We start from the raw sequence: 15,306 nt of genomic DNA, 5'->3' as shown, positions 1-15,306 counted from the left end.
CACATGCTACAACTTGAGTGAAACTTGAGGACAGTGTGCGAAGTGAAATAAGCCAGTCATGAGAAGACAAACACTATATGATTCCACTTATTTGGGGTACTTGTCTTCGTAAAGACAGAAAGCAGAATGGTGGTTACCAGGGACCGTAGGTACTGAGTTTCAGTCAAAGAAGATGAAAAAGTTCTGGAGATGGATGATGGTGATGGCTGCACAACAGCATGAAGTACTTAATATCACTGAGCCGTAAACTTTAAAATGATTAACATGGTAAATTTCATGTATATTTTGCTACAATAAAAAAATGAAAAACAGAAGACAGAGAGCAGCCCACAAGTGACCACAATCCTGCCAGATATCCAGTTCCCAGTCGACACTACGGCTGAGACAACAGCCCAGAGGCAGCAAGACCTCTGTTTCTCAGGACTCCTTCAGCTCGGACCCCTGCAGTAGAGGTTCTCGTAAATCCTCAAAGAACCTGAAGCCAGACTAAGCCCCTCTTGAGTCTCTCTTCCCCTGGCCTTCCATCTAGTGAGGGCAATATTGCTCTTTCCTTAGATTGCTAGGTTTGTGCTTGTTATGCAGTTTCCCGAAACTAAACCTAAGTGGTTTCAATGGTAGGATGTAGATGGTAAAGCTGTACAGAAAAGCTAAGGAGTAATTCTCACAGAAAACAAGGTCATGGTCCCTGCTTAGGAAGGGAGTGAGAGGCAACTCGGGAAGGGACTCCAAGGGGCTTTCAAGATACTAGTCACGTTCTATTTCTTAACCTGCGAGGTGGGTACATGGATGTTTGTTTCTTTAAAAAAATAAAATTATATCTATGCACTCTTCACATTATACTTTTCATAAGAATTTTTAAAAAATCTTTTAATTATTTAAATGACATTGGAGCAAATGTAGCAGCAACTATGGCATCCTCTTAGATTTATAGTGATAGCTTGACTTTTCACTGTCACCTTGAACTTCTTCCTTTTAAGAATCTGTATTTTATGCTTCATAATTTGTTGAAAGTAATGGCTTCTGTCTCTCCGTGTGTAAGTCCAAGGGCTTGGCCTCCCTTAGCTATCCTACACTTCTGCTTTGGTTCCCACAGATTTTGTGTTTATTTGGTAACGAAGGCTCTTAAAATAAACCATTTATGTTTGAGTTTGTGATTACAATCTGTCGTAAGCGTTACCTGTAACAAACTGCAAATGCTTTTAGACTGAGCCCTTGAACACAGCCATCCCATGGTTACGTATTAATTCTACATATTTAATTTGGAGGGGTTCTTAAATCGTACACTGGACCCTCCTTTCTCCACATATTTTGTGCGTGTTGTATTTCTGAATGCTGACTAATAGTCTCATATCCATAACAAAATTCAGTACTCCCTCCTTTGTGTCACCACCAAACCCAGTACATATTAAGGTATCTGTACTTACGACACTCCTGTTGAAATTTTACTTATCTGTGTTTGCTATTAGGTTGTGAGCTCCTTAAGAGCAAAGATCACGCCTTACTCCTTATCTTTATCTCTTCATTGCAAGATCACATTTATTCTGTGCTGGATAAATAAGAAATATTGTATTTCAGGCAGAGGGAACAACACGAACGAGACCACAGAGGCTTGAAGAAGACATGCTCGGGGAGTAGAACTGTTCTGACATAGCAGAGCACTGAGGGGGCTGGGGTGAGAGAGCGGTGGGCTTACATGGCCGGAAGAGCGGGTTGGGGGTCGATTGTAATAACCCTTGACTGCCACTTTTAGAGATCTGAACTTGATTCTGTAGATAGTGGTTAACAATGGACGATTTTGCAGAAAGACGGGACGTGTTGGATCTGTGTTTTAGAAAGCTAACTGTGTCAGCATCTGTGTGTTAGATGAGATGGAGGAGAGAGTGGGGACAGGGAAGACAGGAGGGAAGCTGCCTAGAGCAGGAGAAGGAAAGACAGTGACTCTGTGGAGGACGCTTTTTTTCCCTTAAGCCATTCGCTTTAATATGTCTGCGTTCCTAAAGATGCTTTCAGAGAGCTATAATAGATGTAAAACTTTTCAGAAACTTTGGAGTAGGACATTTAATTTCAAATATGCACAGTAAAGTGCTCTTTTTAGGCCTACAGACATCAATGTATATGTATATCTGTATACACATATGTATATATTTATGTATGTGTGTATAGTATTTAAATATCTCTATATTAGAAGATAGCCCACTCAAAGTTTTAATAGTTGTCATTAATAACAAATTTTCTAATTCTTGACAAGCTTTCTTAAGTGTTTGTTTAGCCCATTTCTCTGCTGTGTTACAGTTTTCATTTTCATATCAAGCATTCGTTTTCACCCAACCAGCAAGTTGTAAGACTTCCCCCACATTGTGTGCGTGCACGTTGTAGTTAAAGGAGCTGAGGCAGACGGGGAGGAATGAGGAAAGAGCAGGAGGTTGAAGGAAGAGCTGGAGGAATTCCAGCCTCAGGCCGTGAAATGAAGGTTCCTTGGTAAGGTTCTGATTCTAATCCTAAATTTAACTTACTGAGGACCTATTTTATAAGTCGATCCATAAATAAACAGTGTCTAAAATGTAATCTACTAAAAAAAATTAAGAGACAGTTGGGGGAATTTTGAACACTGGCTGATATTTGATGGTATTAAGGAATTACTTTTAACTTTTTTTTAGGTATGGCAGTGGTGTTATGGTTATGTTTTCTTAAAAAAGTCTTTATCTTTTGGAGATTCACATTAAAACATTTACCAACGAAATGATATAGTGGTTGAGATTTGCTTTAAATTAACCCGGAAGTTGAGGAAGTGGGTGAGAGTATAGATGTAGCAAGATTGGTCATGAGCGGACCATTGTTGAAGCTGGGGCATGGGTTCATGGGGGTTCAATATACTATGCTCTTTACTTTTGTATGTTTTTTTTTTTCATAATGAATACTTTTATAAAATTAAAGAAACAAGGTTTAAGGAACTGATTCAGCTACCCAAACTCGTGAGTCTGATAAATAATTGAATATGCAGCCATCCATCAATTTCAACCATCTGTCTGTCTATCTAATCTATTTATCCACCTGTCTACCTGTCTATAGGCCTTCATTTGTTTCGAAAAAGATTTAAAGTGACTTTAACAAATTCTCAATGTCGAGCTGGCCCGGTGGCATATCAGTTAAGTTCGAGCACTCTGCTTCGCTGGGCCGGGGTTCGCCGCTTTGGATCCCAGGCGTGAAGCTGGGCACTGCTTATCAAGTCATGCTGTGGCAGGCGTCCCACTTATAAAGTAGCAGAAGATGGGCACAGCTATTACCTCAGGGCCAATCTTCCTCAGCTAAAAAAAGGAGAATTGGCAGCAGATGTTAGCTCAGGGCTAATCTTCCTCAAAAAAAAAAATCTCAATGATATTTTTTAAGTGAAGGAATTGAGGAAAAGGCTTAAAAATAAGACAGAAATGGGATATACAAAATGCATGTGGTGAGTTTCTGTACACTTAGTGGAATGCATCATGAATTTGTGCATTAACTTCTTGGCAGCCCTTATAAAACAAAGAACGTGATCAGTTTTGTGAATCATAGCTTCATCTAGTAAATCTAGCTATCAGGTGACTTGAAATATACCCATGTAAACAGTTTATATTGCTCTATCTTGAGACCCATTGACAAGGTATCGGAAAGCGGAGGGAAAGAAAACTAACATTTGCGGAGCATCCACTGTGTCAGCTATTGCGCTAGATGCTCATATACATTGTCTTTAACCTTTAACCTCATTCTGTTAATAGTGATTCTGACTTGCACATCTTTTTTTTTTTTTAAACTTGTTCCCAAAGTCTGGACACTTGCAAATCTCTTATATGTTTACTCTATTTCCTTACTACAAAATATATAAATATAAATTAATAAATATATATTTATATATACATACATATACATGCATTTCTGACATTAATACCAAACTTTAGTGCTAACTTTTAGCATCAGATGATAGACACTTGATAATGATTGGTTTGTAGATGAAAATTTTCTATAGGGAAAGTTATCCAAACTGTGCTTATTCTCTGCATTTTCAACCTTGTACTGCAACATGTCCTGACCTAATCATTTTCTTCTGCCTCCAAAACTGCTTTGGCTCTGGGCTCCTTGCCTCAGAGAAGGGCAGCAAGACCTATCTAGTTGCCTCAGGTAGAAACCTTGGCAACCCAGGTTGCGTTTCTGACACCTTCCTCACCTAAGGCTTGTCCTCCTCAGTATCCTGGTATCCACCTGCAGAACTTCTGTCCATCCTCGGGAGCTCCGCCCTCAGTTGAACGCTGTCATCTGTGGCCTGACTGTTGCAGCTGTTCTGCCTGTCCCTGTCCAGTGCTTCTACACAGCAGCCAAATGGATTTTCCAAAGTGCAAGGCTTTTGTATCGTTCCTCCACTTAAATACTTCAAAGAAGTCGCCTTCAAACTCTTTGGACTGTGGCTTAGAATAAGAAAGAAATTTAACATCATGACCCAATACACACATAAATAAATATATGTATGTATATATATAAACAAGTTTGATGTTTTCAATTCTGTCCTATCCTGTTCTATTTTGATCTCTTTCGTTGAAAAGTAGTGCTGGTTGAAACCCATGAAAATGATTTCAGAGCTAATTAATAGATGAGGTCCTATGGTGTGAAAAGCACTGCTTTCTAGGATCTTACTATACAAAGTATAAAAACCGACCTCTGTAACGAGAATGGTGGGGTTCTTCATATCCCAACATCTGCTCATCTCTGTAGCCCCAGCCCGTGCCCCTGTCACTGGATATCCTGAACCCCTGACAGTCCCAGAGTGATGCTGCCCTTGACCACTCTCTTGCTACTCCACCCCCAGCTGCCTGGTTAATTCTTTCACTCCTTCCCATGTCAGCTTCAGTGTCACTTCCTTCAGGAAGTGTTACCCTGATAGTATTTATGGAGTGTTTATCATGTACCAGTCACTGTACTCAACACTTCAAATGGATTATCTCATTTCGGCTCCAATTGCCAGGATAGGTGTTCAATAAGTATTTGTTGGATGAATTGATTTCACATGATGCCGTTGTTGTTTAGGACTGGAATGGTATTTATTCAATGTTATCTCTACGCTAGAATTTCTACAGTACTTAGAATCCACTCGTAAGTTTTTGTTTCCGTATGTCCGCTGCACCTATGGCCAATGGGTCATCCATGGGTACAAGTGCCATGAGAGATGTAACCATTTCTTCAGGCTTGAGAGGGAGGTGCAGTCTACATCCGGTCATCTGAGAGGCTTAGGATAGAATCCAGCAAGAGTCTAACGTCTGCCTCAATATTGTATGTTGTTAATTCACTTTCTTTGATGGTTGCTTTTAAAGCCTTGTTTAATCTAGCGATTCCTATTGTTAGAAGTGTACTGAATCAGACTATAAACGTTATGCAGCCACGATCAAGGAAACTCACATTTTTAATCTTTTTGAGGGTCACAATACCAAGTCACAGTACATTACCCATAATACAAAGCCAGGAGGTAAATTGGTTGAAAAATAATAAATCTGCTTTGCTCTGCAGCCAGTGAGTCAGAGCCAAGTGAGTCCTGGGAAACAGAATGAACACGGTAAATAGTTTCAACTTCAAGTAATTATTACTATTTACAAATAGTAATGACCCACAGCGGTAAATAGTCCTTGAAAGGCCATTGTAAAGTAAAAATAGCCCAAATGTTCTCAGGCTGAGAAGTTCTATAATAACATCGAATCTGTCTCAGATATATATCTTCAGATGTACAGAGAAGGGCCTGATAAATTCTCTTCTGGCTGGTTTGAGGTCATTTTGTGCTCTGACAACATATGTTCCTGAATAAGAAAATAAAATAGCCCACACAGCTCCCATTGGTAACAATAAACATAATTTCCAATATAAGAGTATTAGTATACTTTTTAAAAAGATGCTATTCACATATGAGTTCTGAACTGATGTTAGCCAGTTTCTAAAAATCAATAGTCACTTAGGAACACATAATTTCTTGGCCCTGCTCTTTAGAATGTATGAATATCACAATAAATTTAAATGTTAGCGTTGTCACATTATAGCTCTATTTCATATTATCTCTTTTTAGTTGTTCACAATTCTGTGAATCAAGAATAAAGTGGTAGCCAGAAAGCTAGAACGAAAGTGAATTGGTTTAGTAGTTAGGGAACCTGAATTTTCGACCATATTCTGCTTTTGAATATCTGTTTGGCCACAGGCGTATCATTAAACTTCTTTGGGTCTCATGTTCTTGAGCTATAAAATGAGGGGTTAAAATTGTAACATGATCATTTTCAAAGGGATCTTCTATGATTCAAATTAGTATTAAATAAGACCCTGATCATATATCAATGGGAAAACCCTTTGTCAATTTCAATAAACTTAATAGATGGTTTTGATCCATTTTTTTAGATTTCTTTCATAGAGGGGATATAGAATCTCCAAAGTTTTTAAGACATCTCAAGAATGGAAAAAAATCCAAATAACCAAAATATCATCCATTAAATTCATAGTATCCATGGATCTATAAATCTATGATTCATTGAATTTACAGATCATCCATGTACTGAATCTACGATTTACAGTGAGAGTAAAAATACTTATTTATATATTCTGTTTCTCAACTTCAAGCCTCAGAAGCCCATCAAATTTCTGCTGATCAGTTGCTTCCTGATCCATGGGAACTGGGGAGTTTGAAAACAGATGGTATCTGAGCACCAGTCAGAGAAAATCTTATTGGATCCTGTCAACTTAGAGGTGCTCTACTTTTTATTAACTTCTTACTGAAATAAAATATACCACAAAAAAAGTACATATCATATGCATACACTTGATGTATTTTCAAAAATTGAACACATCCATGTAACCAGTAGCCTGAGCAAGAAACTCCCCAGCATTTCAGAAGCCCCCACTGTGCTCCCTTTCAGTCACACCCCTTCTCCAAAGGTCACCACAACCCTATCTCCCAACAATGTAATTAATTGTGCTTGTTTTTGTACCTTGCGTAAGTAGAACCCTACTCTAAATACTCTCTTCTGATTTCTTTCACTCAATTTTATATTTGTATATAGTGATGAGTGTATTTGCAGGTCATTCATAGCTTGTCATTGCTATATAATATTCCATTACAGGATTATCCCACAATTTATCCTTTCCAGTTTGGGGCTCTTATGACTATCATTGCTATGTACATTCTTTTATATCTTTTTGTGAACATACATACCTATTTCTATTAGGGAGAGGGATCCAGTTTTAAATGTAGTCTTTTGTGATCCTTTGACGTGTAGACTATCCATCTATTGGAAAGTTGAATAGAAATTAGCTCTATGAGTATCAAAAGGCATGGATTAATTTTAGTTTAAACCAGGCTACTCTTTTTCTCTTCTCTCCTCAACAGACACACACATTTAGATGGGAGGTGAGCGGGACACACCTCCTGTGTGAGGAGTGACAAATAGACCAAAGCTGGGAAACAACTGATCCTAAGCCACACTTAGAGAGAGAAAGTGGTGGGGTTTGTTTTTGCTTTTGTTTGTTAATAGAGCAGCAATTGGTTGGTAGAAAGGAGCTTTAGATAAGACAAACTTAAAGTTTCAGATCCACCCAAAAGTTTTCTCATGTTGTTTCCTTGCATGTCCTGATAAGTTGACAGTAACTAGATCAGGAAATAACCCACCCTCCAAACTTGGTCACCCAACTTTTATTTACACTTTATTAGACAGTCTCCTTTTGCTGTCCCAAACTATGCAGTTCTGATGTGTGTTGGCAGACATTCCAGGAGGAAAATGCCTGCAGGCTCCAGGGACACGATAAAGGCCTAGCCATCTTCAGATACTCCTCTTCAAGCTTCCTGAGGGTTTTTGTTTTTTTCTTAACCATTTAGACCACATGCTATGATAAATTACTAAAGGATTTATGGTTCATAAATCATTCTTGCAGACAATATTTCATTTGATGGTCTTAGCAACTCTGTGGGGCAGACGAGAAAGGTTGCATGGCTCACAGAGTGTATGAACACATTGTCTTCTGCTTTGGAAAGTGCCATCCACTTGTAAGTGATCTTATTATAGGTTATTTATTATTTTTGTAACTGGAAATTTCCAAACTCCTTCCACCTCCCTTCTTCTCACAATGCTCCTTTTTATCTCCCCTCTTGGCACAAGGGTGAGACAGCTAGTGGAATGCTGCACTAAGCTTTCTAGTGCTTGGAGCATCTTCTGATCCACCTTTTTATTTTAGTTTTTACTCAGTAAGCACTTAATCCTTTTGATGGTGTTATATTAGAAGGTGTTAGACTAGGCAATGGCTTGTCATATGGCATCACTGGCAAATCCAGGCCTCCGGCTGTTTCTCTGTCCTCCAGGCCAGTGTTCAGATCACAAGACAACACTAAGCTGTGGGCTCCCCAGGGGGAGAGGGTGCTAGTTACTCACACAGTTCCTCTGGCTTTCCTGCACATCCATATATCTGAGGTCTGCAAAAATGCCCAGCATGCACATTGCTTGGGCTTGAGGCGTTTGGATTTTTGCCGCATATTCAAGCCATGTGACTAAGACCACATAAACTTGGATAGGACGATTCTTTTTAAAAACCATACTGCACAGCCACTCTGCCGCCCTTTGATGTGTGGATGTTCTATCATTTGGCGAGCCTACACATTTTTTTCCACAGAAATATCATTTGATCTGAGATTCTCAGAGAGTTGTAAACCTATTTTCTCCAGCATGCAGCTTTAAGTATTCCAGGGACCAAATATTCTCATTTAGATTGTAACGTCTAGAGCAGTATTCATGATAAGCACCTCTCCGGATCCTAAGCCGGGTCAGCCTGAGCCGTGGGGCATTTCTCACTCCTCACAAACAGATTTCTCGGGCTGTGAGCACTGTCAATACCATAATTCACCATTATTTGAAGAGTGACAGCTTTATGTAAGCACTTCTTCCTCCGTCATGCTGGCATTCGCCTTGGCTATTACAAATTCTGTAGAGGATCATATTTTTTTTCTGAAATAAATTGGGAGAAGATCCTATGGTATTTGGTTCATTCTTACACGTGCTGCTGAGTCATTTCCCCTTCATAACTGAGCCAAGGTATTCACCAATACCTTTAATTACATCAGTTCTTTTTAATAAAGCTCATTTTTATTGACTTTCTCTCTACTTAATGAATTCTTCTTGGTGGAACAGGAGCTTACTAGCACAGCGTATAAAATGACCCCTTATTATGGCTGAAAATGGGCTGCATTTTTCTATTTCCTTTATCTATTAGCAGTGTATGTTTCCTATGTTTTTTATGCTGAACTAAATCAACTGAAACCTTTGTCTCCCTATTACATGGGCTGGACTTACTTTATGAAATAGAATACTTAAGAGCTTGTATTATACATAAAAAAGGATCTTTGATAAGTTGAATAATATTTGAAATGGCACTTAAAGAAACCTCAAGGAGGATTCTTTTTGTAAAGTCAGTAATTATTCTATTGTGAGTAATCATTCTCTAATTTATCTATATATATTCTTTCATTGATGGTTAATAGTACACACTTATAGGTGAACACACAGGACAAAAAAGAATACATTTTACTGACTAATAAGCAAAACAAGGACATTTTCTGTAATTTTGCTTGATGTGTGCTTAACATGAGGCCAACTTTTATTTACCTTCAATTTACCCTCCCCCCATCCTGTTCTCCCTATACCCACTCCTACACGGTCAGTTACCATGTGTAATTCACAGGTATCTCTCCATGCTAATAATTAGTCCATTAGCGGGCACTGTTTTGACTGGGTGTTACCCAACTGCGTAGCTTTTTATGAAGCTTTATTTTAAACCCGATGCCGTCTCTTCTTAGCACATCAGTTTTTCTCCTCATGTTTTGACAGATTTGTCCTTCCCCACCCAACTCTAGTACACGCCACCCTGTCCTATCATGTCACCCGCTGATTAAAAGCCAATCCATCCTGCACCTCCTTCCTGCATCTTTGCTCTAGCTTTTGTTAACAGGGTCAGCCTTTAGCTTAGAAAGTGGAGGGATCTAATAAGTGGCCAATTTAAAGCCAGGTCCCCTAATCTGAACATCTCTCTTCCACGGGTCCTATCCCAAAATGCCCCAAATCATACCTCTGTTACCCGTTGCAGTACTTGACATTCAGGCATTAATGGCTTCTATTAAAATGTAAATATTGTTAGAGCTAACCCACCTACAGCTTAACTTGAATTTCTTTCTTTGGTCTTTTTCTTTCATCTTTTTCTTTTTCTTTCTTCCTTTCTTTCCTTTCTCTCTTTCTCTTTCTCTCTTTCTTCCTTCCTTCTTTCCTCCCTTTTGTCCTTCCTTCCTTCTTTCCTTCCTTCTCTCTCTCCTTCCTTCCTTTCTCCCTTCCTTCCTTCCTTTCTTTCTGTCCTTCCCTACCCTTTCTTCCTTTCTTTAGTCACAGAGGCAGTAACCAAAAATTGGAATCTGAGGAAATTAAACATAAGATAGTTGAGTTATTGGGGAAAAGAGAGAGAAACAGAAAACCCTGGAAAATGGAGCCCACCCTAAAAGGGCATCAGAATGCTGATTTAGGGGAACTGAAAACCACTGGGGCTGGAGGGAGGGAGAGAGAAGAAGTGAAAAGCAAATGGTGACATCAGATAATGAAAAAGGGAGACCCTACGAAAAAGGCAACTTGATCTCCTACTCAGTTTTGTTGGAAATGTGCCTCTGCGTTATTCCTGAAAACTAGTGGTGGAACTACTTCAGCAGTTTCTGTTAATGGACTGGTCCATGCCACTTTGCCTATTACTTTTTTTGTTGTAGTTGAAGTCATATTGGTTTATAACATTGCATAATTTCAGGTGTACATTGTTGTATATCCGTTTCTGTATAGACTGCATCGTGCTCACCACCGATAGTCTAGTTTTTATGCATCACCATACCTGTGCCCCTTTACCCCTTTTACCCACCCTCCACCCACTTCCCCTCTGGTAACCACTAATCTGTTATCTTTATCCATGTGTTTCTTTATCTTCCACATCTGAGTGAAATCATACGGTGTTTGTGTTTCTCTGTCTACCTTATGTTGCTTAATGTAATACATTCAAGGTCCATCCGTGTTGTTGCAAATGGGACGATTTTGTCTTTTTGATGGCTTAGTAGTATTCCATCATATATATATACCACATCTTCTTTATCTATTCATCGGTTGATGGACTCTTGGGTTGCTTCCACAACTTGGCTATTGTGAATAATGCTGCAGTGAACACTTGGCTGCGTAGATCTCTTTGTATTGCTGATTTGATTCTTTGGATAAATACCCAGTAGTGGGATAGGTGGATCATATAGTATTTCTATTTTTAATTTTTTGAGAAATCTCCATACTTTTTTCCATAGTGGCTGCGCAGTTTGCATTCCCACCAGCACTGGATGAGGGTTCCCTTTTCTCCACATCCTCTCCAATGCTTGTTATTTCTTGTCTTGTTAATTATAGCTATTCTGACAGGTGTGAGGTGATATCTTATTGTAGTTTTGATTTGCATTTCCCTAATAATTAGTGATGTTGAACATCTTTCCATGTGTCTGTTGGGCATCTGTATATCTTATTTGGAAAAATGTTTATTCATATCCTCTGTCCATTTTTTGATTGGGGTGTTTGGTTTTTTGTTGTTGAATTGTATGAGATCTTTATATATTTTGGAAATTAACTCCTTGTTGGATATATGATTTGCAGATATTTTCTCCCAGTTGATGAGTTGTCTTTTCATTTTGTTCATGGTTTCCTTTGCCTTGCAGAAGATTTTTGTCTGATGTAGTCCCATTTGTTTGTTTTTTCTTTTGTTTTCCTTGCCCAAATAAACATAGTATTTGAAAAGATACTACTAAGACCAACGTCAAAGAGTGTACTGCCTATATTTTCTTCCAGGACTTTCATGGTTTCAAGCCTTACATTCAAGTCTTTAATCCATTTTGAGTTAATTTTCATGTATGGTGTAAGATAATGTCTACTTTCATTCTTTTGCACGTGGCTGTCCAGTTTTCCCAACTCCATTTATTGAAGAGACTTTCCTTTCTCCATTGTATGTTCTTGGTCCCTTTGTCAAAGATAAGCTTTCCATAGACATGTGGTTTTATTTCTGGGCTTTCAATTCTGTTCCATTGATCTGTGTGTCTGTTTTTGTACCAGTACCATGCTGTTTTGATTACTATACCTTTGTAGTATGTTTTGAAGTCAGGGATTGTGATGCCTTCAGCTTTGTTCTTTTTTCTCAGGATTGCTTTAGCTATTTGGGGTCTTTTGTTGTCCCATATAAATTTTAGGATCCTTTGTTCTGTTTCTATGAAGAATGTCACTAGGATTCTGATTTGGATTGCATTGAATCTGTAGATTGCTTTAGGTAGTATGGACATTTTAACAATGTTTTTTCTTCCAATCCATGTGCATGGAATATCTTTCCATTTCTTTATGTCATCATCTATTTCTTTCAATAATGTCTTATAGCTTTCATTGCATAGGGCTTTCCCCTCCTTGGTTAAATTTATTCCTAGATATTTTGTTCTTTTTGTTGCGATTGTAAATGGGATTGTATTCTTGAGTTCTCTTTCTACTGGTTTGTTATGAGTGTATAGAAATACAACTGATTTTTGTAAGTTGATTTTGTACCCTGCAACTTTTCTGTAGTTGTTGATTATTTCTAATAGTTTTCTGGTGGATTCTTTAGGATTTTCTGTATGTAGAATCATGTCATCCACAAATAGCGAGAGTTTTACTTCTTCCTTTCCATTTTGGATACCTTTTATTTCTGACCAAAACCTCCTGTACTATGTTGAATAGGAGTGGTGAGAGTGGGCACCCTTGTCTTGTTCCTATTCTCACGGGGATGACTTTCCATTTTTCACCATTGAATATGATGTTGGCTGTGGGTTTGTCATATATGGCCTTTATTATGTTGAGGTACTTTCCTTCTATACCCATTTTATTGAGAGTTTTTATCATAAATGGATGTTGGATCTTGTCAAATGCTTTCTCTGAATCTGTTGAGATGATAATGTGATTTTTATTCCTCATTTTGTTAATGTGGTGTATCACATTCATTGATTTGTGGATGTTGAACCATCCCTACTTCCCTGGTATAAATCCCATTCATGGTGTATGATCCTTTTATTGTATTGCTGTATTTGATTTTCCAATATTCTGTTGAGGACTTTTGCATCTATATTCATCAGCAATATTGGCCTGTAATTTTCCTTCTTTGTGTTGTCCTTGTCTGGTTTTGGTATCGGGATAATGTTGGCCTCATAGAGTTAATTAGGAAGTGTTCCACCTTCTTCAAGTTTTTGGAATAGTTTGAGGAGGATCGGTATTAAATCTTCTTTGAATGTTTGGTAGAATTCTCCAGAGAAGCCATCTGGTTCTGGACTTTTGTTTTTGGAGACGTTTTTGAGTACTGTTTCAATCTCTTTACTTGTTATTGATCTACTCGGATTCTCTATTTCTTCTTGATTCAGTTTTGGAAGGTTGTATGAATCAAAGAATTTTTCCCCTTCTTCTAGGTTATCCAATTTGTTGGCATATAGTTTTTCATAGTATTCTCTTATAATCCTTTGTATTTCTGTGGTATCCATTATAATTTCTCCTATTTGATTTATAATTTTATTTATTTGAGGCTTCTCTCTTTTTTTCTTAGTGAGTCTGGCAAAGGGTTTGTCAATTTTACTTATCTTCTCAAAAAACCAGCTCTTAGTTTCATTGATCCTTTCTATTGTTTTTTAAGTCTTTATTTCATTTATTTCTGCTCTATTTTTTATTATTTTCCTCCTTCTCCTGACTTTGAGCTTTGTTTGTTCTTCTTTTTCTAATTCTGTTAGGTGTAGTTTAAGATTACTTATTTGACATTTTTCTTCTTTGTTGAGATGAGGCCTGTCTTCCTGTAAATTTCCCTCTTAGCACTGGTTTTGCCGCATCCCATAAAAGTTAGTTTGTTGTGTTTTCATTTTCATTTGCCTCCAGATATATTTTGATTTCTCCTTTGTTTTCTTCATTGATCCAATAGTTGTTCAGTAGTGTGTTGTTTAGTCTTCACATATTTGTGACTTTTTCTTGTAGTTGATTTCTGGTTTCAAAGCATTGTGTTCAGAAAAGATATTTGCTATGATATCAGTCTTCTTAAATTTATTTAGGCTTGCCTTGTTTGCCAACATATGGTCCATCTTTGAGAATGTTTCATATTCACTTGAGAAGAATGTGTATTCTGCTGTTTTTGGATGGAATGTTCTATAGATATATCTATTAAGTCCATCTGGTCTAATATTTCATTTAAGGCCACTGTTTCCTTTGACTTTCTGTCTGGATGATCTATCCATTGATGTAAGTGGGATGTTGAGGTCCACTACTATTATTGTGTTTCTCAACATCTCTCTTTGGGTCTGTTAATAGTGGCTTTATATACTTTAGTGCTCCTGTGGTAGGTGCATATATGTTCATAAGTGTAATGTCCTCTTGGTGGAATGTCCCTTTTATCATTATATACTGGCCCTCTTTGTCTCTCATTGTCTTTTTTATCTTGAAGTCTTCTTTATCTGATATAAGTATGGAAATACCTGCTTTGTTTTGTTTTACCATATGCTTGGAGAATTGTCTTCCATCCCTTCACTCTGAGCCTGTGTTGCCTTTAGAACTGAGATGTGTTTCCTGGAGGCAGCATATTTTTGGGTCTTGTTTTTTAATCCAGCCAGCCAGCCTGTGTCTTTTGATTTGAGAATTCAATCCTTTTACATTGAGAGTGATTTTTGATATATGAGAGCTTAACACTGCCATTTTATCTCTTGTTTTCTGGTTGTTCTATATTTCCTTTGTTTCTTTTCCCTTGTATTTCTGACTGCCATTTCAATTTGGTTGTTTTGCATGATGATTTTCTCAGTTTTCTCTTTATTTACGATTTGCGGCTCTCCTCTGATTTTTTGTTTAGTGGTTACCATGAGTTTTGTGTAGATGAGATAGTCCATTTTCTGATAGCCTCTTATCTCCGTTAGCCTAAGTAGGTTCTATCCTTTTCCTCTTCCCCTTCTGAGTTTTGCTGTCACAAATTGTTCTTTCCTGTGTTGTGAATTTGTGACTAAGTTGAAGTATTTACTGTTATTTTTGATGCTTTCCTTCCCTTTACTTTTTATGTATAATTAAATGTTTACTAATCTATTATGATACAGAGTTACAATTTTCTGATTCTGTCTATCTCCTTGCTCAAGGTTTTGTAAACCTTTGCTTTTCAGTTTCAGATGGGAGGGCTCCTTTCAACGTTTCTTGTAGGGAGGCCTAGTAGTGATGAACTCCTCCAGCTTTGGTT

General features: G+C 37.8%; 1 protein-coding gene across 15 annotated transcripts in view; it reads left to right on the top strand.

Annotated features, from left to right (window-relative positions):
- The window catches only part of STAU2 (staufen double-stranded RNA binding protein 2), a 298,260-nt gene that overhangs the window by 232,943 nt on the left and 50,011 nt on the right, over positions 1–15,306 (top strand). For 12 of the 15 annotated variants that reach the window (XM_046642548.1, XM_046642547.1, XM_046642551.1 and 9 more), the window contains one exon: positions 4,219–4,465. The exons of the other annotated variants lie outside the window; for them this stretch is intronic. In XM_046642548.1, coding sequence (XP_046498504.1) covers positions 4,219–4,446 — 228 coding nt within the window. In that variant the 3' untranslated portion in view covers positions 4,447–4,465. Of the gene's footprint in view, positions 1–4,218; positions 4,466–15,306 lie in introns of those variants that run through there. 15 annotated transcript variants of the gene reach the window in all.

This window comes from Equus quagga, chromosome 16 (assembly GCF_021613505.1).
Source record: "Equus quagga isolate Etosha38 chromosome 16, UCLA_HA_Equagga_1.0, whole genome shotgun sequence".
Taxonomy (NCBI): Eukaryota; Metazoa; Chordata; class Mammalia; order Perissodactyla; family Equidae; genus Equus; species Equus quagga.
Note: the sequence above shows the minus strand (reverse complement) of the source record. Positions and strands in the feature narration are given on the sequence as shown.